The following is a 23,853-nucleotide window of genomic DNA, read 5'->3' as shown; positions in this document are numbered from 1 at the left end:
ACAGTTTGATTAATATGCGTCCTGGCGTATTTCTCCTTGGATTTATCCTGTATGGGACTCTCTGTGCTTCCTTGACTTGATTAACTATTTCCTTTCCCATATTAGGGAAGTTTTCAACTAAAATCTCTTCAAATATTTTCTCACTCCCTTTCTTTTTCTCTTCTTTTTCTGGAACCCCTATAATTCGAATGTTGGGTCATTTAATGTTGTCCCATATGTCTCTGAGACTGTCCTCAGTTCTTTTCATTCTTTTTTCTTTATTCTGCTCTGCAGTGGTTATTTCCACTATTTTATCTTCCAGGTCACTTATCCGTTCTTCTGCTGCAGTTATTCTGCTATTGATTCCATCTAGAGTATTTTTAATTTCATTTATTGTGTTGTTCATCGTTGTTTGTTTCATCTTTAGTTCTTCTAGGTCCTTGTTAAATGTTTCTTGCATTTTGTCCATTCTATTTCCAAGATTTTGGATCATCTTTACTATCATTACTCTGAATTCTTTTTCAGGTAGACTGCCTATTTGCTCTTCATTTGTTAGGTCTGGTGGGTTTTTATCTTGCTCCTTCATCTGCTGTGTGTTTTTCTGTCTTCTCATTTTGCTTATCTTACTGTGTTTGGGGTCTCCTTTTTGCAGGCTGCAGGTTCGTAGTTCCCGTTGTTTTTGGTGTCTGTCCCCAGTGGCTAAGGTTGGTTCAGTGGGTTGTGTAGGCTTCCTGGTGGAGGGGACTAGTGCCTGTGTTCTGGTGGATGAGGCTGGATCTTGTCTTTTTGGTGGGCAGGTCCACGTCTGGTGGTGTGTTTTGGGGTGTCTGTGGATTATGATTTTAGGCAGCCTCTCTGCTAATGGGTGGGGTTGTGTTCCTGTCTTGCTGGTTGTTTGGCATAGGGTGTCCAGCACTGTAGCTTGCTGGTCGTTGGGTGAAGCTGGGTGCTTGTGTTGAGATAATCTCTGGGAGATTTTCGGCATTTGATATTATGTGGAGCTGGGAGGTCTCTTGTGGACCAGTGTCCTGAAGTTGGCTCTCCCACCTCAGAGGCACAGCCCTGACTCCTGGCTGCAGCACCAAGAGCCTTTCATCCACACGGCTCAGAATAAAAGGGAGAAAAAGTAGAAAGAAAGAATTAGTACAAGTAGAAAGAAAGAAAGAAAGGAGGGAGGGAGGGAGGAAGGAAGGAAGGAGGGAAGGAAGGAAAGAAAGAAAGAAGATAAATTAAAATAAAATAAAGTAAGATAAAATATAATAAAGTTATTAAAATAAAAAAATAATTAAGAAAAAATATTAAAAAAAACCCAAAACAGACGGATAGAACCCTAGGACAAAGGGTGGAAGCAAAGCTATACAGACAAAATCTCACACAGAAGCATATACATACACACTCACAAAAAGAGGAAAAGGGGGAAAAATAATAAATCTTGCTCTCAAAGTCCACCTCCTCAATTTGAGATGACTCGTTGTCTATTCAGGTATTCCACAGATGCAGGGTACATCGAGTTGATTGTGGAGCTTTAATTCGCTGCTTCTGAGGCTGCTGGGAGAGATTTCCCTTTCTCTTCTTTGTTCTCACAGCTCCCAGGGGCTCAGCTTTGGATTTGGCCCCGCCTCTGCGTGTAGGTCGCCGGAGGGCATCTGTTCTCGCTCAGACAGAACGGGGTTAAAGTAGCCGCTGATTCGGGGGCTCTGGCTCACCCAGGCTGGGGGGGAGAGAGGGGCACGGAGTGCGGGGCTGGCCTGCGGCATCAGAGGCGGCGTGACGTTGCACCAGCCTGAGGCATGCTGTGCGTTCTCCTGGGGGAGTTGTCCCTGGATCCCGGGACCTTGGCGGTGGCAGGCTGCACAGGCTCCCCGGAAGGGGGCTGTGGATAGTGACCTGTGCTCGCACACAGGCTTCTTGGTGGTGGCAGCAGCAGCCTTAGCGTCTCATGCCCGTCTCTGGGGTCCGCGCTTTTAGCCGCAGCTCGCGCCCGTCTCTGGAGCTCCTTTAAGCAGCGCTCTTAATCCCCTCTCCTCGAGCACCAGGAAACAAAGAGGGAAGAAAAAGTCTCTTGCCTCTTAGGCAGGTCCAGACTTTTCCCCGGACTCCTTCCCGGCTAGCCGTGGCACACTAACCCCCTGCAGGCTGTGTTCACGCCGCCAACCCCAGTCCTCTCCTGGTGCTCCGACCGAAGCCCGAGCCTCAGCTCCCAGCCTCCACCCGCCCCAGAGGGTGAGCAGACAAGCCTCTAGGGCTTGTGAGTGCTGGTCGGCACCGATCCTCTTTGCGGGAAGCTCTCCACTTTGCCCTCCGTACCCCTGTTGCTGCGCTCTCCTCCATGGCTCCGAAGCTTCCCCCCTCTGCCACCTGCAGTCTCCGTCCGCGAAGGGGCTTCCCAGTGTGTGGAAACCTTTCCTCCTTCACAGCTTCCTCCCCCTGGTGCAGGTGCCATCCCTATTCTTTTGTCTCTGTTTATTCTTTTTTTCTTTTACCCTACCAGGTACATGGGGAGTTTCTTGCCTTTGGGGAAGTCTGAGGTCTTCTGCCAGCGTTCAGTAGGCGTTCTGTAGGAGTTGTTCCACATGTAGATGTATTTCTGATGTATTTGTAGGGAGGAAGGTGATCTCCACGTCTTACTCCTCCGCCATCTTGAGGGTCCTCTCCAAGGCATTTTATTTGTTTGTTTATTTATTTATTTATTTATTTTTGCGATACGCGGGCCTCTCACTGTTGTGGCCTCTCCCTTTGCGGAACACAGGCTCCGGAAGCGCAGGCTCAGCGGCCATGGCTCACGGGCCCAGCCACTCCGCGGCATGCGGGATCTTCCCGGACCGGGGCACGAACCTGTGTCCCCTGCATCGGCAGGCGGACTCTCAACCACTGCGCCACCAGGAAAGCCCTCCAAGGCATTTTAAATAGACTTGTATTTTACTTACACTTGTGATTTCTGGCACATATCATAATATGGGTGCATCTGTGTTTCCCACTCACACAGGTTCAACAATACAGAGAATGGTCACTCTAGGCTGTTCTGGCCACTGCGTTGGTTGGGTCATGTGGTCTGTTCATAGGATAGTAGTAGGTAGTTCTGCAAATTTCAAATGAAAACATTAACTAGATCAGTTTGCTGTGTGTAAATCACTGCTCAAGTCACCCAGGTAAAGCAGCTTGCCTGTCATCTGCCTGACAACTCTTGAAAGTTTAATATACTGTCCGTGAGACTGTTACATATGACATGCATGGGACTCATTTGCAAGTTGGAGTTAATAACACACAGTATCCTTGCCACAGTCAAGCCTGGCCTTCATCAAATAAAGGATTTTTTATAGGTTTTATTTGAAGTGAAAATTGTACTGTCAGGCTACATCAATAAATACAGTAGATGTATCCTAAGGATTGTGGCTTTAGAATCCCGTGAACATTAGTAGTTTATGGGCTCAGCTGAGTTTCCCTGAGGCACATGGAAATTCATTAATGTTGATGTTTCTCCATCATTTAGGTCTGTGATGGGGTCGAACAAGGAACCAGATCTTGTGCATCTTGAGGCCAGAACTGTGGATGGTCGTAAGTAAAGCAACTTTTCCACAAAGTTAATAGTAATTAATTTTATCGATCTGCCATGAATCGCATCTGTGTTAAGGGAAATCACAGTGGCGATAATCAATAATCTGAGTTGTTTGGACCTGAGGACTTTTTTTTTGGCCTTAGTTACCTAGAGTTGTCTTAATAATTCTCTACAACTCTCATCCAATCAAGGGGTTTTTCTTTGCAGGAGATGATAAAATTCCAAAATTTCTTATTTTTTAAGTAAACACTTGTTATTATTGCATTATTGCTGCTCTTTTGATTTGTTTTGCCAGTTTCCTTATTTTATCAGATATCATCCAGGCAATGCCTCACTGTCTAGTGGGAGATTGACAGAACACTTGGAAAGGGCTTGTAGAAGAGCATCATCCTGTCTGTCCCCCATCGTAAGCGGCAGGAGGCAAAAGTCAGTTGGTGGTTCTGAACATCCCTAGTTAGGTTGGCTACAGTGAAAGATTGTGTTTCCTATGGACGTTTTGGCTTTAGCACACGATGGAGAGCAAAGCTGAAGGTCCACAATCCAAAGCCATGTGTGCATGACTCACAAGTTCACTCACTCACTGTGTGACCTTGAAAAAGTTACTTCAACTCTTTATGCCTCCATTTCTTCACTGTAAGTTAAATAAGTTAATAATAACGATTCCTATAGTAGCTAATATTTACTAAGCACTTGCCCTGTACCCAGAATCATGCTAAGGGCTTTCTATACTTTATCACAATTAATTTTCACTACAGTTCATAAGTGGTGGTTCCCATTTTACAGATGAAGAAACCAAGGCATAGAAAGTTTAAGTAATATATTTAAACGACAACAACATGGATTTCCTTCCCCTTCTTTGTTCCTGAGGTTCTTCAGGAGGACTAAGCATTTCAGGGGGTACTACTAGGGAACTACAGGTGAAAGGGAAAAAGGAAAAAGAGAAAAGGGGGAAATGCATAGAAGGAAAATAGATGAGGGGAGAAAACCCAGGTGAAAAGAAAGAGGTCTCAAGTGCAGAGAAAAGGAAGAGAACGGACTTTCCAGTTACCACAGTGCCAAGAGGCTGGTCGAAGTTGTTCAGCACTGAGCCAGAGGGTGATAATCTAATTTTTGAGACCTTCTCTGTTTTAAAAATATCCCTCACAATTCACACACTTCATCATCACTGACACTGAGCCTGTCTGCTTGCCCTCCACTTTTCTGATGCAAAGGCAAATGATACCCATGGTTTACCAGCTCACAGCTCAAAGAAGCTGGTCACCCCTGCCATCCAGACTCTCCAGAAACCACACCTACTCCATTACTATGTGCTCACAGGGAGATATTTTTATCTCCAGAGGTTTCTTTCCCCCTTTGGGGAATGAATATATTCTTTGGCAGAATCAGTGTGGGAATAGATCAGGGTCCAAGCTGACCATCTCCTTTCTCCTTTATAAACTCAGGCAGAGCTCTGATATGTAATGTGCCCAGATTGTACCTGACAGAATAATCTCAACAGTTTAGAGCTGCTTTCCCACCTCTTTTGTTTGTTTGTTTGTTTGTTTGTTTGTTTGCGGTACGCGGGCCTCTCACTGCTGTGGCCTCTTCCGCTGTGGAGCACAGGCTCTGGACGCGCAGGCTCAGCGTCCATGGCTCGCAGGCCCAGCCGCTCCGCGGCACGTGGGATCCTCCTGGACCGGGGCACGAACTCGCGTCCCCTGCATCGGCAGGCGGACCCTCAACCACTGCATCACCAGGGAAGCCCCCCACTTCTTTATAAAGTGGGCTCTCTCTGGTGGTGACCAGAGCTGATAATGTTATCTTGGATTCCATGGTTCAGTTCTCAGTACCCAGTAGCCAGAGCTGTCTTAAGTCAAAAGTTGCCATGCCGTCTGTTTAGAGCTTTGTTTTAGTTCCCATTGCTCTAGTAATAAAGAACACAGTTCTCACCTTTACCTGTAGCTGCAGCATAATCTCCCGCCTGCCCATTTCCTCAGCCTCATCTCACTCTGTGCCCTCCTCGGTCATCACCTGCAGGCCTTTGGGTTTGCTTTCAATTCTTAGAAACTACAAAGTTCTATGTCTCCATAACAAGACTCTAATACCTACTCTTTCCTCTGCTTGGAATACCTTTCTTTGTTCCCCCTTCCCTGACCAATTCAGTGTAATGTATTACTGAAGATGGTTCAGATTAAGATTAAGCATCATTTCTAATTTTTTTAACTTTTTGAAATAATTTTAGGCTCACAAAGAAGTTGCAAAATAATAGTATGGAGTTCCCCTGAACCCTTCACCCAGCTTCCCCCAATGATAACATCCAAAATAACCGTAGAATTGTATCAAATCCAGGGAGAGCATCCATTTCTTAAGGAAGTCTTTCTTGAAGTCCTCATCTAAACCAGTTTATTTTGTTTGCTTTCATCCAACTCTATTATTTTTCTTTATTGTATTCATCTTAGTTTGAAATTACACATTCCATTTGATCACAGGTTTTCCTCTCCACCAGCCTATTAAGTTCTATGTGTGCAGGAGCCAAGTATACCTTTGCTCAGTATTGCATCTCCAGCACATTCTACAGTGTCTACATGTAGGTGGGGCTTAATAAATATGTATTGAATGAATGAACACAGAGTTGACCAATTGTCAGGATTACCAGCTGGCTACCTAACCTCACTTACCAGGTTGTCTGATAAATTTACAGCATTGCATCTCAAACTTGAACATGCGTACGACCCACCCAGGGATCTTGTTAAAATGTGGATCCTGATTCAGTAAGGGCCCAAGAGTCTGCAGGTGAAGCCGATGCCTCTGGTCTGTGGGACACACTTATAGTAACAAAGTCCCACAACGAAAGACTAATGAAAGAGCTTTAGGGTCTGTCTCCCATGACTACACCCCTTGTTTAGAAAGCTCTGGATGGAATTGGTAGCATCCCAGGTTGATTTTATTTTCAAGCTTCGGGGGATAATGCTGCTTTCTGGCTTGTGGCATTTAATGCACATAACCCTGTATCCTGAAAACAACACGGCTGTCGCTTTCCCTGATCGGCACGTTTTCTTTCACCCAACATTATTCCTGTGCTCCCTGCAGGCACGGAGGTTGATAATGCCAAACTGTCATCTCAGGCTCAGCTTTCACAAGGCATGAAATATATCCGTTCTAATTTTATTTATTTTATTTTACTTTTCTGCAAAGACAGCATCTTCAGAAACTATCCAAGAGTGAAAATTCAATAAAGGGATTTAATTTGAAAAGTTATCCCTGTCAAAACAAAACAAAACAAAACAAAACCTACCAATTGAAATAAAGGATCTAAGCATAACTCCTGACCTGACTAAATATAAAAATCAATGAGATTTTCTCAGTATCGTATTCCCTCTGTGTATCTGTCTGTCTGTCGTTCTCCAAGAGACCTGGCAATTTGTCCTCGGTTGAACACAGGGGCCAATAACAAATGCCACATCCAATAAACACTTAAAAATATTCCAATAATACTTCCTGTGACTGATTGTAATTTAGGTTACTCTCTTCAGCTTGCTTCCCAAGGCAGAGAGGTAGTACAAGAGAGAATAACATCCTTGTCGTGGTTGTTAACTACGAAACATCCAGATTTCAGAGCACAGTTGGCAAGAAATGTTTGTGTAGGTCACAGACCTTCGTAGAGCAAAAGCTTTCCAGAGCTCCCCTCCCCTCAAATATGGAGACTTCAATTGAAACAGAAATTAATTATAAAATGTAATCTAGGGAGATTTGAAACGACACTAAAACTAAACTTCGAATAACAAGCCCACATAGCATTTGCCATCCACCCCATGGCGATAAGCAAAGTAAGCGAGGAGGGATTTTTTTGTGTCACGTGTCTCAGTGCATTGTCTACAAAATCCCTAAATCCATTAAAATCAGAAAAAAATTACTTGTTACAAAGTAAAAAAAAAAAAAAAAAATCATATTATTTTGGCATACACCCTACCAGATGTATGACCTAGAATATAAACAATGGGTTTCATATACTAAACAGTAATGAAAGGATGGAGAAAAAAGAGGGATCCCAATTCTAGAATGGGGAGAGAGATAACATAGAGATACTGGATTTCTTGGAGCAAATGACCAGCCTGGAGTCTGTTGTTTTTTTTTTTGCGGTACGCGGGCCTCTCACTGTTGTGGCCTCTCCCGTTGTGGAGCACAGGCTCCAGACGCGCAGGCTCAGCAGCCATGGCTCACGGGCCCAGCCGCTCCGCAGCATGTGAGATCTTCCCGGACCGGGGCATGAACCCGTGTCCCCTTCATCGGCAGGCGGACTCTGAACCACTGCGCCACCAGGGAAGCCCCAAGAATATAAATTTTATCAGAATTCTTTGAGTGGTAATTACACATGGGTCTATAGTTTTATATTTATGCTCATCTATATACATCATCTTGTAAGAGAACCTGCAGTACCAAGTTTGAGCTTTATTGCTTCTCCCTTTTACTTCTGAAATGAAAGACCTGGCCAGTGACCTGAATTTTTTCTGTACTTGTAGTGATCCATGCCAGCAGGGACAGGGGACAATTACTGGTCTCCATGTCTATATGCTTGAGTGACTAACCTTGTAACAACTTGCCATAAGACTAATCTCTTTCACTGGGGAAAAACAACCTTGGCCCTTTAACCAGCTATGAAAAAGACTGCCCCCAAACTCTGAAACGAAACTCAAGCCAGCATTTTATAAGCTGAGATAAAAATCAAAGGAAAATCACAACTTTGTATAGCCACCATCTCACTAATTCTTGTTGTGGGTAAGAACTGGACATCTCATTTCTGCTTTTCACTTTCCACCCCTCCAATCGAATTTCCGTATTGAACGGCATGCATATCAATATCTGGATAAGGCGAGCACTGCTGAGATACTGCGGGAAGGCGATAGAGACCTCAGTTCTCACCAGTCCCCAGTATATTAGCAATGAAATGGTTGAGTTTACACTATAAGCATTAATTACTTTTATACCACCAGAAGTAGCAACGATGACAATAAAAAGATAAGTGGTATTCCAGTGTATCAAGGGAAAAGTAGATCCACTTCCTGATCTTCATTCTCATTCCCCAAAGTTGGTAATTTTATTTATTTTTTTAAAAATATTTATTTATTTATTTAGGCTGCACCGGGTCTTAGTTGCGGCATGTGGGATCTTTACTTGCAGCATGCGGACTCTTAGTTGTGGCACGCATGCAGGATCTAGTTCCCTGACCAGGGATCGAACCCAGGCCCCCTGCATTGGGAGCATGGAGTCTTACCCCCGAACCACCAGGGAAGTCCCCAAAGTTGGTATTTTTTTAAAAATATGTCTTCTATATTATTCCAGAAATTGTTCAGGCTTATACTGATAAATATGTATGTGTGTACACATACATACACACTCACAAATATTCATGTTGTAAAACTGTTATGCCAGCTTCAGTGTGGGTGAATGCAATAGCAAGTTAAAAATCTTTCCATATCAGTATATATAAATTTAGCCACTTCATGGCTAATAACTACATAGGAACCCCGTTATGCAGCCAACTATAATTTTGTTAATCACATCTCATTAATAGATATATAGATGTTTGGCTATTTCAAAGAGTGTTGATACATACATGTATGCACATATTACCTATTTGGTTAATAAGCATTCAAACGTGTTTAGGGAGCAAGCGCTGCTCAAAGAAAAATTACTGACGGGAAATCCCTGGGATTTCCCTGGGAAATCCAAGAATGTGTACATTTTTAATTTTTATAGGCATTGTCACATTTCCCTCTGAAATAGATACGTCATTGCATACTCTCTAAATATGAGAATGCCTGTGTTTACGTATCCTTAATAGTCCAGGTTGTTATGAGAATTTTTTTAAACATAGCCTGTCTGATGAGCAAAAATGTGGCATATCCTTATTGTTTTAATTTGTATTTATTTACTTAGGAGTGAGGTTAAGAATTTGTATTTATTTTTCTTGGTTATTTGTATTTCCTCTTCAATGACCCTTCAAAAGCTATCAAATCTCTTTAATGTTCTAGAGAAGAATGTTATGCATTATTTGCATTTTTATGCAAATCTAAAACATATCAAACTTGCCACTCCAGCTCTAGTACACCAATTGGCATTATTAGACCCCATGTTTCATAGCCTTCTTTTACCTTCTTTTTCAATCAGTTAATATATTAATCACTTCTAGGGTGGGGTCCAGGAAGAGGTTAGAAGTTTCCACTTCTGGTCAGTTTCAGATTCTGATAGCTGCCCGCCACTGAAGCCGAATCTGGCCTCTGTACCCCAACACCGAATTAAATCTTGGAGACAGAGTTTTGGGTGAAGTAGAAAAGAATAGTTTTATTGCTTTGCCAGGCAAAAGGGGCCACAGCAGGCTAATGCCCTCAGAACTGTGTGTCCCGACCTGTAGGGGGTAGTGAGGAGTTTTATAGCAATGGTTCAAAGAGGAGGGTGTGATCAGCTCATGGACATTCTTCTGACTGGTTTGTGGGAAGGTAAGTGGGAATTAGCATCATCAACCTTCTGGTTCCAGCAGGTCTGGGGTCTAAGTGCTTGTGGGCAGCATACCATTAACTTCTCCCACCTGGTGGGGATTTCAGTATCTGAAAAACAGCTCAAAGATACTGTTATGTATATCTCTTGAGGGGGGAACCAGGACCCTGCCCCAAGGCTGCACTATTGTTTCTTGACTGGTCCTCCCTTGGCTCTGCATCCCCTCCCTTCCCTAATGAGCAACCATTTGAACCTGCCTGTTGGAACTCAGGGAAGGTCTTGGAGGCTGAATGAAGCCTATTTCCTGTAATCAAGAAATGGGGCCACAGAAAGGCTTTTGTGTCCAGGAGACCCACAGGGTCCTGCTTGTTTTTTTCACTTCCCAACACGTTTACCAAATGCCTTCTCACCTCTCCTCCCCTATGCCTAAATCAAGCTTCCAGACTTAGAGAGTCCAGTGGCACCTACTGATCTTGGAGAGGCAGCAGTGAGTGGTGGTGTGAAGCAATATCTTAATTCCCTGCCCAGGAATTGAACCTGGGTAGCTTGGATGAAAACCAGGAATCCTAACCACCACGCCCCCTGGCTCTTGCCCCCAGTGAAAAATGCATTTCTCACAGAGGCAAATACTGTAAAAACACGTACAAAGTTTATTATTAGAGACATAGCACAACAAGTGGGAGAGCACACAGAGAAACAGTTTGTTGAGACAGAAGTAAGGCAGAGATGCACACCAGAGAGAAAGGGTTTGGGCGTCCTCCCTTATTGAGGAGTGCAGTTAGTCAGAAACTAGGCAAAGATACACACCCAGAGAAGAGTGTGGGCTCACGGGCCCAGCCACACCGCGGCATGTGGGATCTTCCCAGACCGGGGCACGAACCCGTGTCCCCTGCATTGGCAGGCGGACTCTCAACCATTGCGCCACCAGGGAAGCCCTAAAGAGGTGATTTAAATCACTTATTAGGACAGTCCTTCTGGGTCTTTGTTTATCTTTGGCCAATTATCTTGTTTCTTTTTTCACACCTGAGTGGTCCTAGGAGGCTCCCCAACACGCATGTGCAGCTATTTGCTAAGATGGATCCCACCACAGAGGCCTGTGGGTACATGTCCACACATATTATGGGGTGATGCCCGCTCCCTTTTTGACCCCCAAGGAGCCTTCCTGCACATGTGCAGATAGGGAAGTTTTCCTTGACCTTAGGAGTGGTCATCTTATCTCTTTACTTCAGCAGAGCTCAGCTTCTGCCACTAGCTTTGTCCTTGGAGTGTCTGGGTGAGAACAAAGCTTCAGTTTTACTCCACTTGACAAACACCAGCTGTCCAGCGCAGGGGCCCATCTATCTCCTACCTCACCTTCCCCCTGAGAGACATGAACCCCAAGAAATCTTTGCTGGGAGCATGAGGGACGATGGGCTGGCTTCTGTCACTTCTTCAGGCTGGCAAGGGACTCATAGACCGTTGGGGTCATGGAGCTCTCACCCTGTCTCATTAAGGGACCCCAGGGTGACTTACGCTGGTGTTCTGGCAGGATCTGTTCTGAGGAGTGGCTGAAATCTCTGCATCATCATTTTCCTGATGTGAAACTGTTGCAATCTGAAAGAGACAGACTTAGCAAGTTTGCAAATGTTGTAAATATCAGTAAAAGAATTATTGTAACCAGTGGCCAAAGCAGGAGTAAGAACCAAGTTATATTTGGTAACAATTTTTGATCCTGGTCCAGATAGAGTCAGTGCTTGGGTTACCCTGTCCAAAGGAATGGAGCCATTCGGTGTGGTCATATATTTTTTTTTGATGTCTTTTTTTAATTAGCCTAGTGTTATTGATGTAGATATAACAGATTCAGAAGTAGTTGGAGGAGTGACAACCTGAACATTAATAGACAAAATAGATCTTTTTTTTTTTTTTTCAGGAAGATAAGCCTGAATCCTAGTCTAGACCTGGCACTTTGAGGAGACCTGTAGTCAGGTAGCCAGTTGTCTAGTTTTATCCAAGTAGGTTTTAACCTTTGATGTGCTATTAACACATAAACCAAAGCAGTTGTCACTGTTAATGATTTTAGTGTTTTTCTAGGTATGAGAAAGGTGAGAATTTGGGCTCATAAAAATCCTTACCTGAAAATATCTAACCATCTGAAGGCCTGTTTGGTCAGGTTTTTCCCAGAGCACACAATGCCTCATTCCTGATCTCCACCCTGAACTCCTTTCAGGGGGTATTGAAGGTCAGCAGCTGCAGCAGCTTCAGATTTAATCTTTGTAGAGGCAGACAGCACGTGCCAGTTTCCTGTTGGCAGGGCCCCTTCATGGTCATAAACTTGACCATGGTTGGGGGGCATTTTATGACTATTTTGTCCCACAGAGCTAGGAATGCTCAGTGTGCCATTACTGGACTAGGCCTTGTGAGTAGCCAAAAGTCTTTGGACCTCCTGCTTTACTAGTCTTTTATGGTCTAGGAAAATATTCCCTCTTGGTGCGTCTTCCTGTATCTCCAGTTTCACTCCTCCAGTCATTGATCTCATATGGGACTATATACCATCATTTTATCGGAGGCCCAGTCACACATTTGGTAATGTAAGAAACAGCAATTTTGTAAAACAGGCAAAAATAGAAACAATACAGCTAGCAGTATTAGTAAGGTCATAAGTAAGAATTTAAGTGAAGAAATTTTCATTAGGTACGGCCTAGTACAGCCCCAGCTTGTCTGGCTTCGTCTGTCTTTCACCAGGCCTTATCTTTAAGGGAAGTTGTATACATGGGCATTGTCCATAAGGCATTTAGCCCAATTTCCTAGTGTTACCAGGCTCCTTATCCTTAGCATAGTCTAATTGTTTCTTTAAACTTGAATGACTGTAGCCTGCTGTTAATCTCCTGGTTGTAGATCATGGAGCATCTGATCTTTATCCAAAGATTGATTACAAAGTTAGGCTTCAGAAACAAACTTAGAGTGTCCCTTTAATAACTCAATTAAAACTTGTAACTATCACATAACAGCAAGGGACTATCTGGGAAGTGAGTCTTAGTAAACACAGAACTTAACTAATGAAACTACGATAATATTTAGTGAAACATAATTTTTTCTAATTACCCCCATTTTTATTAAACACACCCAAGGGCTTCCCTGGTGGTGCGGTGGTTAAGAATCTGCCTGCCAATGCAGGGGACATGGGTTCGAGCCCTGGTCTGGGAACAGCACGTGTCTTCCCATAGTGCTGACTGTTTAATCTACAGCTATTGTTGGCCCATTTTAAATTCCCTGATTTTAAATTCCCTGCCATGCTACAGGGCATCAGGGTGGCAGAAGTCTGACAATGGGGGGCTTAATCTCGTAGAAGCAGAATGAACTTTCTCTACGTGTGCTATAATCTTCATAGATCATTGTCAAATAATACTTAACCAAAGTAACAAAAGATTTCAAAAGCAAATATAAATCACTTAAAGGCAAAGAAATTTACACAGTCTGTTATCAAAAGCAGCATTTCTCTTAATATAGAGAGAGAACCAAATTTCAGTCTGGTACCAGCTTACTGTTAATAGCAAAATTTATTTACCTAATTAATTTCAATTTAGTCTTAATCAGTCTTAACAACGTACCAATTTTTTTTTCATAGTTCCTTTTCCACAAAACTTTTATCACTTCCTGGATCCGTATTATCAATAACTTGCCCATTTTTTTTCATCTATAAACAACTAACTGTAGGTCAAATTTATTATCATCACTTTCCCCAACAAAAATATCTCCAGTCTTTGTATCTTCTCTGGCCAACAACATATATCCTACTTGCTCTACGCACTGAAATGCTTCTCCTGTCACTTCGGTAGCTTTGATTACATATTATAATTTTTAACCCTTAAAAACCCATGACCTCTAGTGAAAACCAAGAAGAAACCAGGTGTAACTGTTTGTCATACTGGCGTTTTCTGATTAGCAAACTCAAGATCACATTCCATAATCTCTAAAAACATGTATTTTTCCAAAGCACATTTTTTTCTCAATGTGGTACAAGGCGTGTGTCAAATAAACCCAAACATCTTTAGTTTCTGTCTTGTATTTAGAATTGTTTGATTAGTGAGCACTTACTTTTCTAAGCCAGTTAAATAGAGCTCATTTACAGATTAACTTCAGCAATATTATGCGAAGACAAAGACACATACTGAGACATACATATATCCAGACAGAGATCTCACAGTTTCCCTCTTGAGGCTTAAATTGTCTCTTTGCCTTTTTTTTTTTTTTTTTTGACTTGAAGTTTCACTAAGCAACCCAAGGCCGAAGTCTCAGGCAAAGTGGGCTGTGTTTGTGTCCCCAGGACATGATAAGAGTTAACCTCAAGCTTTCTCCTAGGCATATTTTTATTCTCTCAGGGTCAGAATTTTGAAAATAAACCAAAAAGCATTTTAACAAGCTAGATTTCTCTAATTGCACATGCAAAAAGAACCGGTTTTACAATTTCAGAAAAAGCTTTATTTTAACCAGCTTTCTCCAGAGTCTAAAGAATATCGTGGCCATATTGTCAAAAAAAAAAAAATCATCTTTCCTTTCTGTAGTCATAGTTTCATAGCTAAAATATGACCAAATAGTGCTAAAACTGGCCCTAATAACGGGGGCAAGACTGGCTGATAAGATGTTGTCCAAGCAGGGATGGTTTCTCTGGGGAGGTGGGGTCTCAGTTTGATCAGAAGAATCTCTGGAGGAGTGAGGGAGCTTGCAAGAGTGGGGGAAACTTGGTTCCCCGCTGAGAGTTGGGAGAAGTCAGAGGGGACCATTTGGAATGTTAGGAGGGAGCTTCTGTTTCCTCAGGCTTTTGATGATGAAGCCACATAGAGCAGGATGATGATAGAAGGCATGAAAACTTGAACATGGGGAACCTTAGTCCATTTTCCCATCCTGTGGCAATAAAGATTCAATTGCAAGATACCCATTTTCAGGCCATTTTCCATCCCCCAATTTATATAAAGGCCAGGCACTCTGACAGTAAAATTTAAGTTTCCAGTTCTTAAGGATATACTCCAGAGGTGTTTCTTCTGGCTTAGAAAGGGATCCTCCCATGTTGAGTAACCTGCAACTGAGAATAGAGAGTGATCCTAGAAATGTAACCCAATGTCCTAGATACATTTAGGAGGCACCTGAAGGGACTTCAGAGCATCCCCTGAATTCCCTTCGACCTTATTGCTTGACGGGGTTTTGAGTGTCCTTTACGCCCCCACCGATTTCTAACCAGACGTTTCCAGTTGTTCTTGGTACCGTGCGCACAGTGTCCTCCTTTCATACCTGGAGAGGACATTCAGGCCAGTGTAGAACGGTTGCCAGGTTTCTCCTTGAGCTTTATAGGCAACAGATAAAGCCTGGGATGCGGCTGCTTGGAAGTGGCCAGCCCAATAAGTAGTCCTTGGGCTGCCAAGGCCTGGAGGGAAGGGGGAACTCCTGGAGGAATTGGAGTTGACCACAATGGAAAATGCCCCGGGGGTCAGGACCTGAGGATTTTACTTGACACTGAAAACAATGGGCTGGGCAGCAGAGAGGGTACACTTAGTCCTTCCCCCAGAGGGTGTTAAAGTATCAGGTAAAAAGAAGCCTTGCTGTGCAAGTAAGGTGGGAAAGAAAATCACAGAAGCGTGGGAGAGAGAGTGAAAGTCAGGAGTCTCCAGCCAGCAGTTTGGGCGCGACCTCTACTTTACCTTGAGCTCCCAGGCTTTGGCACCACTACCACTTTGTCTTCCTAGCAGTGTCCTTCTGACCCCATTTTTCCTATTGCAAAAGTCTCTTAATTTCAAAGACTATTGATTTCAATTTGGCCTCTGACTTAGCAGCCTAAAGACGACCCTGAAAACCAACCAGAAAAACATAAAATAAGAGAACACGAGCCTCCCCACACAGCAATGAAAAACCTGACAGTGCAGGGCAGTAACAGGCTCAGCTGGGCAGCTTTCAAATTAGGTCCTTTGTATCCATTATGTGCTACTACTTCCCCTGCCTCCTGTGTGCTCACCCATCTGTGAGGAGGTCTGTGTCCTTACCTCCCATCCCGAGGGGGAGAACACAGAGGTGCAGGAGAGAAATCTGTCTTCTCCAGATCTTTCCTGTGTGTGTATGTGTGTGTGTTCTGAGAAAACTTTACTAATGGACCCTGAAGTTTGAATTTCACGTAATTTTCACAGGTTGTGAAATGTTACCCTTCTTAGGACTTTTTTCAACCATTAAAAAATGTGAAAGTCATTCATAGTTCATGGGTCACACAAAAACAGATGACAGGCTGGGTTTGGATGGACCAGAGTCTGTGTCAACCTCTTAATTACATTGTTGCAAACACAGTTGAAGCCCACAGTACCTTTTCCCAAATTGCATCTTCCGATTACCGCCACTAACCATTCTTCTGAAATGGGTGTCAATCATTCCTATTCATACCATTACCTTCTATTGTTTGTGTCTGTATCCCTAAACAGTGTATAATATTGATTTGCATATTTTGAACTTCATAGAAATGGTATCATACTTTGGGTTCCCTTCTGCCTTGTCGCCCAGTACTTTGCGTGGCACTCTGTCCATGGTGCTGAGTGGAGCTCCAGTGCAGCCTTTTTCACTGCTGTATCGTTTTACACTGTGTGACGATTCTGCCTATGTCATTCGTTCCTGTGCTAGTGAATGGGCACTTAGGTTGCTGCCTGCTAAAGTCCTTTCTTGACATGTCTCATCTCTTTTCACCTTCACCATGACCTTGTTAGATGTCCAGATCTTAACTCTAGGACAAAGGACTGGGTTTCTCCTGGGTCTTCAGGCTCCCCCAGGACTCAGCAGCAACAGTCCATATAACATGCATGTGTGGCAATTTCTAAGGGTTGGAAAAATTCCTGTTTCTGACTCCTGCTTTAAAACAAGAACAAAAGGTAGCGTAAAGATCTTGCCACTTACTCATACCTCCCCCTCCTTTGCCCCATGTGTTCTCAAGCAACACAGATGCTAGGATCGTGCATTATATTCCTATAATTTGGCTGGCGCTGCTGCACTACTTACAACAACTCTTGGAGGTAGGACCTATGATTATTTTCCTCACGTTAATTATGAGGCAAATGAGGCTTACAGTGGCTAAATATTTTTGCCATTGCCGCAGGCTAAAATTTGAAGCCAGGTCTGGTTCACTGCAGACCTATTTATTATCCATTCATTTGAAAAGCATTGTTGGACATCTGTGCTAGGCCAGCTGCCCTTCTAGGCATGAACGAAGGATAGTAAGGGATGTTGCAAAGGCCCGACTCTCATAGAGCTTACCCTTCTGGTTAGGGGAGACAGGTTATAAACAGATGCATAGTGCCAGGTGATGGTATGTTCTAGGAAGCAAAACAAAGCAGAGTCTAGATGAAAAGTGACGAGGCGGGGCAGGGGCTGCTGTCACAGAATCTCTGATAAGGTGGCATTTGGTGTTTCAGCCAAGTCCTTATGGAAGTAAGGGAAAGAGCTGGGTCTGCTGGGTGGAAGAGCATTGCAGACAGATGGAACATCACGTGTGAAGGATACAGAGTATGGGCATGTTTGGCATGGCTGAGGTGTAGCTGGAATATAGAAAAGACAGACAAACGTGTCATCTCCTTCTGTTTATTTCACTATGGAAGGCAAGGATCATGTTTTATTGATCTTTATTGAGTATTTATCGTGTTCCAAATATGATATTCAGTATCGAGTGTGATGAAAATAGAACGTTAGTAAGTGAAGAAATAGTGGTTTGGATATACCCACGTGTCTCAGAGGCTGTCCCTTGAACTGACCCTCTGTCCTGGCGTCCATCATATAACACATGAACACATCTAAGTAAATAGCGTACGTCCCTCTCCCACAGAAAGCCCTGGAGAATACATGCTGTGTATTTTCTCCCCCATGCACAAAACTGCTTTCATTTCTTCCTCCCTTCCTTCCCTCCCTCCCTCCTTTCCACTTGGATTCCTATTTTCTTTCTTTCCTACTATTTGTCCTTTTCCCTGTCTCTGTCTCTCCGTCTCCCACTCCTTTCTTTGTAAACTCAATTTGGAAAGTTACTGGAACAAACATGCTTCTCGGTTTTTCATGGCTGGGTGTGACCTTGCAGATAACTTCATGTCTTTTCTTGGCATAAACTGGAGTTCTAGTGTGACTTTCTCACAGAAGAGGTGACTGACATTCCCCAAGCCCATCTCCCATCCTCTCTCGTGCCCCCATGCTCTGGCCCAGTGCTCTTGCTTTCTGGAATGATGTGTCCCGCTTGTCACTGCTCCAAGCAGCTTCCAGTCTTTTCTCAGCTCTTCCACGCAGCCTTCCCTGGGTGTCCCCACCCTCAGCCCTGCACAGGTAACTGTCCCTCTGTGAGTTAGAGTCAATAGTAAAATAGTCTCTATATTCAGGTGTTCTGTAGGCCATGAGGGCACAACGGGTCTACAACTCCCTTTGATGCAAAGTAAAATAAATGCAGAGTCGCAGGATAAGTCCTGACACAGAGTAAACCATCCGTGGAGAGGTTTGAAGGTCAGATGCCCCTCACCTGGGGACCCACAGAACCTGCACTCCTCCTAGGATACACTCACCCCACTGCATCATCCTTGGTGAAGGACTTTCTGTATTTCTACTAAATTATTTTGCCCTCCTGTCCTCTCTCATGTCCCCAATTCCTAGCCCCATGCTTGGCAAAAAATGTGTAATTCCAGAACTTTCCCTGTAGTCATCATGGCCTCCTGAGTGTCCAAAGGCTATCAATACAAGACAACACTTAGAAAGTTATACAGGGCCAAAACCAAGAGATTGCCTAGAAGCAAGCAATGCCACAAGCTTATCACGCCAAAGGAGGACCTTTGATCTAAGTTTGTAATTTTCACAGAAACTTCTTGTCCTCAATATAGTCTTTCAGGGGTCAAGGCTGGAGTCTCACTTTTGAAGATCTCAGTTTCTAACTGGTACGTGCCACAGAGTGCTCTAGACCGCTGATGGGAATGAAGTTTCTGTGAGCACAAGCTTGTTGATACATGTGTACACACACGTGTGTGTGTGTGAGTGAGTGTGTGTTGGGTGCAAATATGTAGTAGGAATGTTCCAAACCAAATAATAGGACAGTAGAAAGAACAAGATAAAAATTTATATACAGATTATGGACTTTAGAAACTGTTCTGCTTCAAAGTTGAAAATTAACGGGGGATGGGAGAGAGCGTTAAAGTGCTCATGCTTGCCAGCGTAGTTTATGGTTTTATTTAACATTCAGCTTTTACGATGTTCAAGTATCATCCCTAAGTCTGGAGTTCTTTACCTGTAAAAAGTACTTTATTCTGGATCTTCTCCAAAGTTTAGAAGAGAAAAAGCATGGGGTCCATTCAGCACAGTTCCTGACTCAGAGGAGAGGTTGCTCTGGTTGTTTTGGAGGTTAATGCTGCTGTCGCTATCAATGGAGCCATTGTGGGAAGGGAGAGGTCTGCCCAAGCCTCAGGAAAAACTCCACAGAAGGGCCCAGGAAGTATTTGGATAGGATCACAGGAAAGGAAAAGGCAGTTCAAACCAGGGGAGCTCTCTGAATGAACACAGGGTGTCAGCCAGGAATGCACGTGCTGTTTAAAAAGAGCGGAAGCCCCAGAGACACAGACTTCCCAGCAACATCACAGAGCTTTGTTCCCTTGGGCGAGAGTGAGAAGGGAAGAGGTTTCAGTGGGTAAAGGATGGTAAAGACCTTCGGATCTGAAAGTCAGTAGTCTGATTTTAACATCCTCCTTTGATCCTAAAATTCTAATAACCCACGTTTTATAGAGAAAAAGTCTGAAGCCTAGTTTGGTAAATGACCTTCTCAGAGTCACATAACACAAGAGAGAAAGAGCTCGGACCTAGCCCTTCACTCCAACGGGAGGGAGACCCTGCACAACAATCTGGCTGCAGGCGGGCTGCCCTGTGTGCTGGGCACCAAGGTGACTTCTGTGTCATCTCACAGCCCTAGTTAGTTTCCAGTTCTGCCCCAACCACTACCTCACACTGCCTGCATAGAATATTTATTAGCTATTAATTACACCGGGAGAATACTTTTCATGGTGTTTTAAAAAATTACTTAAAAAAATTAACCCAAACCAAAGCATGAATATAAAGGAAGCCTATTGTCTCAGGTGGAAATGTCTGTAGTGCTTCCCAGTTGGTTCCCTTGAGACACAGTGAGCAGTACTGGTGATGAAAGAGGGGGTGCTTCGATCACAGCCACAGCTCCCACTACGTGAGCACAGTCCAGCCAGACACAGGACTGAACACATTTCCCGACCGAGGTTTTAAGTCCTCATAACCGCTGGCAGGATAGCTCCAGTTTATTCCCATTTTACAGATTTGAGAAGTAAAGTGACTTGCTTAGGTTTACCAAGCTAAGCCTGCATTTAAACCCTTGCTCCCCTGCTCCAAGCCTGGCCTTTAGAAAGCAGCTTCCCTTCCTCAGAGCAGCGCAGGGGGCATGGGAATTGCATTCTTCCAAGCAGCAGCTGTTGCAGAGAGCGAGATGCTTAAAAAGAGCCGCACAGTGTCCTAATTACCTGTGGCAAGGAAAACATCTGTGTGGGAAAAGTAATGAAATTAATTCTAAAGTCTAGCAGTTGCCTACATTAATTGATGTTAATTAATGCCAAATTACAAGATACTTCCTATGAAATTGCATCATAAACTCACCCGAATTGAATATGGAAAGAGTTCATCATGCTTAATGTTGTTACAGCAAGCCCCAAGGGGAATAAGAATGATTGGTCCCTCAATGTGAAGTGCTGGCGCCAGTTTCTTTCTGTTTCCATTAGGAGGGGAAGGAGAACAAACCAGGAGCAGTTTACCACAGGCAGGCCACTGGGAATTGATCAGTTCCCCTTCAGCTTGCAAATGTCACTTTGAACCTCTCCAGGAAAGACATGGTTTCAAGACCTCTTCCTGGGGCTTTTCTTGGGTCCATCGGTTGTACATTTTGTAATTCTCAGCTCAAGAACGGCTCATTGCACAGCTCTGCCTCAGTATGTGGCACGGGGAGTGAAGAGAGAGAGAACAAGCAAAGGAATTAGAGATAGTTCTCTAATTCTTGCAAGCAGGATCCCACAAGCCCACCATGACCCCTGGCCCCTTTCCCCGGCTGAGAGGTGCTGACCAAAGATTTGACACAGGTTGTCTGCCTCTCTCACATCACTGCCTCTACGCAAGTGTTGACATCACATATATAACTTTTATTCATTTTCCCCATGTAAACATACATATGTAGACATCTATATATATACCACTTGCACAAAATCGTGTCCATATGCACATATTTTGGTAACCTACTTTTTAAAAACTTTTATTTTGGAATAAATTCAGATAAACAGAGAAGTTACCAAGATAGTGCAGCTTTACCCGGCTTCTCCTAATGTTAACGTCTTATACAACCATGTTCTCTTTCTCAAAGCTAAGAAATTAACATTGATACAGCATTATTAATTGGTAAGCTATTTTTATGATATAAAATGCATTAAGCATTTCTGTAATTCCTCACATATAGTCTAAAGGCAGAATTTTAATAGCAAACTATGCATGTGCCACAGTCTATTTAGTTGTTCCTCAATTGTTGGCCTTTTTGTTTTCTCTTATTTTTTTAAATTATAAACAACACTATGATGAATATCAAAGTAGATAAATCTTGGCATAGATCATTCATTATTTCTTCAAGTCGAATTCTCAGAAATGAACCCGAAAAGATGTTGATCCACATTGCCAGATGACCCTGCACAAAAATACAAACGGACAGGATATACCTTTTTAAAAATACAAACATACAGGATATACCTTTTTAAAAAAACAAACGTACAGGATATACCTTTTTAATCTAGGTATATCCATTTATACTTGGAAGCCAAAAAACATGCTTAACAAAAATTGGCCCCAACCAATTGGTTGCATTATTTCCACTATGCAACATAGTGGAAATAAACCAGACTTGGAGGCCAACCAACCCCGTTTGAAACCGTGTACTGTACGGTTACACGGTACTATATGTACTAACCGCCGTTTCTATAATCTCTTGGAGTTTCATTCTCTTTATCTGCAAAGTCAGTTGATAAATTATACTCTATAGTATTGTGAAGATTAAATGTACCAAATAAGTGTGAACATGCTTTAGAGTACTTGGCACATAGATGTTCAACAAATATTAGTTTCCCTGTTCTTTTAATTTCTCCCCAGATCCCTCAGATTCATAATTTTTGTATAGTTGAGTTATAAATGTGAAAAGTTTATATTTTCCATCTTATTCTTGCTCAGGGACCTTTGAAGGGGAAGTTGAGGTCTTAAGAAAGAAACTATTAGACACCATTATAGATAAAACAAGCACTGTGTATTCATCAAGAAGTCCTCACGGGGTGGCAGTCTGAGAAATTCTAACTGGAAGTTGTATTAGTAAATTGAAGCCTGAGACTTCCTAATTCTGAACCCTTGATTCAAATTGTTTTCATTCATTATCTCACATAACAAGAAGCACAGAGACAGGGCAACCCTGGGTTCAGTATAATCAGTACCTCAATGATGTCATCAGGGAACAGGTCCCTTCCACCTCTTCATCATACTCATTGTGTAAGTTTAACTCTAAGACTCCTCCATGCACAAGAAGGCTAGAGCAGTCCCACACATCATGTTGACTCAGTGTTGTATGGTAGCAGAAGAAGGTCTTCTGTGCTGTGCCTCCCCGTAGCCCCTTAAAAGATCTCTTTCACTTCTTATTTACTAGAACTGGTTTAAATGGCTTTCCCTAAAGCAAATGATGGCAAGTAGAGTGGGCATAGACTCAAGAGGATTATTCCCTGCACATCAGAGCTTCTGATTCATGTGGAAGAAAGATGAGCCACCAGGTCCAGTACTGGCTTTTCTGGCAAAGAGGCAGAGAGGAATGAGCATTGGATAGGTCACTGATAGTACCTGATAGTGAAATATAACTGTAATACTCAAATTCAGTTTCCTTAAGGACAAACTGTGTGCCCCAAACTGATCTAATCATTGTGAAAAGAAGCAAAAGAGAAAATAGGAACATTATAGTTGATAGTAACAACTGACATTTGTACAACTTTGAGTTTCAAAGCATTTAGCATATATATTATTTCAGTAAATCCTTAGAGCCAAACTACAAGATAGTGGACATTGGCATCCTCATTTAATAGATGAAAGTAGCAAGACTCGGGAAGATAATTTCCTTTGAATTATGCAGCTATGACCACACCAGAACTCAAGCCCAGGTCTCACAGATGCCAATCTCCATTTCTATGACCCTGAGTTGCCTTTTGAAAAACAGAAGTCAGCTAAAGCTGTAGAAGGGTCTGATGGAGTGTGAAATTGTGAGGTGCAGGTTTTGTGTGGCATGGGGAGAACTGTTCTGGGAAGGGGTGAGTCCCAGAAATTCTCTTCAGGGAGAAAGATCATGAGTTATGCCCTAAAATGAAACTATAAGAATGTCTAAGAAAGGAGATACGGAAGGGAGTGTAAAAGGCTTTTTTTTTTTTTTTTTTTCCGGTACGCTGGCCTCTCAGCGTTGCGGCCTCTCGCGTTGCAGAGCACAGGCTCAGCGGCCATGGCTTACTGGCCCAGCTGCTCCGGGGCATGCGGGATCCTCCCAGACCGGGGCATGAACCCGTGTCCCCTGCATTGGCAGGCGGACTCCCAACCACTGCGCCACCAGGGAAGCCTGAAAGGCTTTTCTTTAGTTTCTCTTTGGAGGACAAGATGGGTTAAAATACTTGAGCGCTATCGCCATCACCACACATGGCAGCGGGATAAAGGAAGATTGTGGATAAAGGAAGATTGTAGATAAAGCTCTCCTTCCCTCTCCTTAGAGCTCATCAGCAGCTACGTCAGCCATTGGTCAGTTGGAGCAA

The 23,853-nt window shown here is 43.2% G+C and overlaps 1 protein-coding gene across 1 annotated transcript in view; it reads left to right on the top strand.

The window, feature by feature from the left end:
- Nucleotides 1-23,853, top strand: part of SORCS1 (sortilin related VPS10 domain containing receptor 1) — a 576,135-nt gene that overhangs the window by 394,951 nt on the left and 157,331 nt on the right. Inside the window, exon 7 of the mRNA XM_027113082.1 lies at nt 3,470-3,534. Within this exon, the coding sequence (XP_026968883.1) occupies nt 3,470-3,534 (65 nt within the window). The remainder of the gene's footprint in view (nt 1-3,469; nt 3,535-23,853) is intronic.

The sequence above is a fragment of the Aethalodelphis obliquidens genome, unplaced genomic scaffold (assembly GCF_003676395.1).
Source record: "Aethalodelphis obliquidens isolate GAN/ISIS:26980383/991018 unplaced genomic scaffold, ASM367639v1 scaffold11, whole genome shotgun sequence".
Lineage (NCBI taxonomy): Eukaryota > Metazoa > Chordata > Mammalia > Artiodactyla > Delphinidae > Aethalodelphis > Aethalodelphis obliquidens.
Note: the sequence above shows the minus strand (reverse complement) of the source record. Positions and strands in the feature narration are given on the sequence as shown.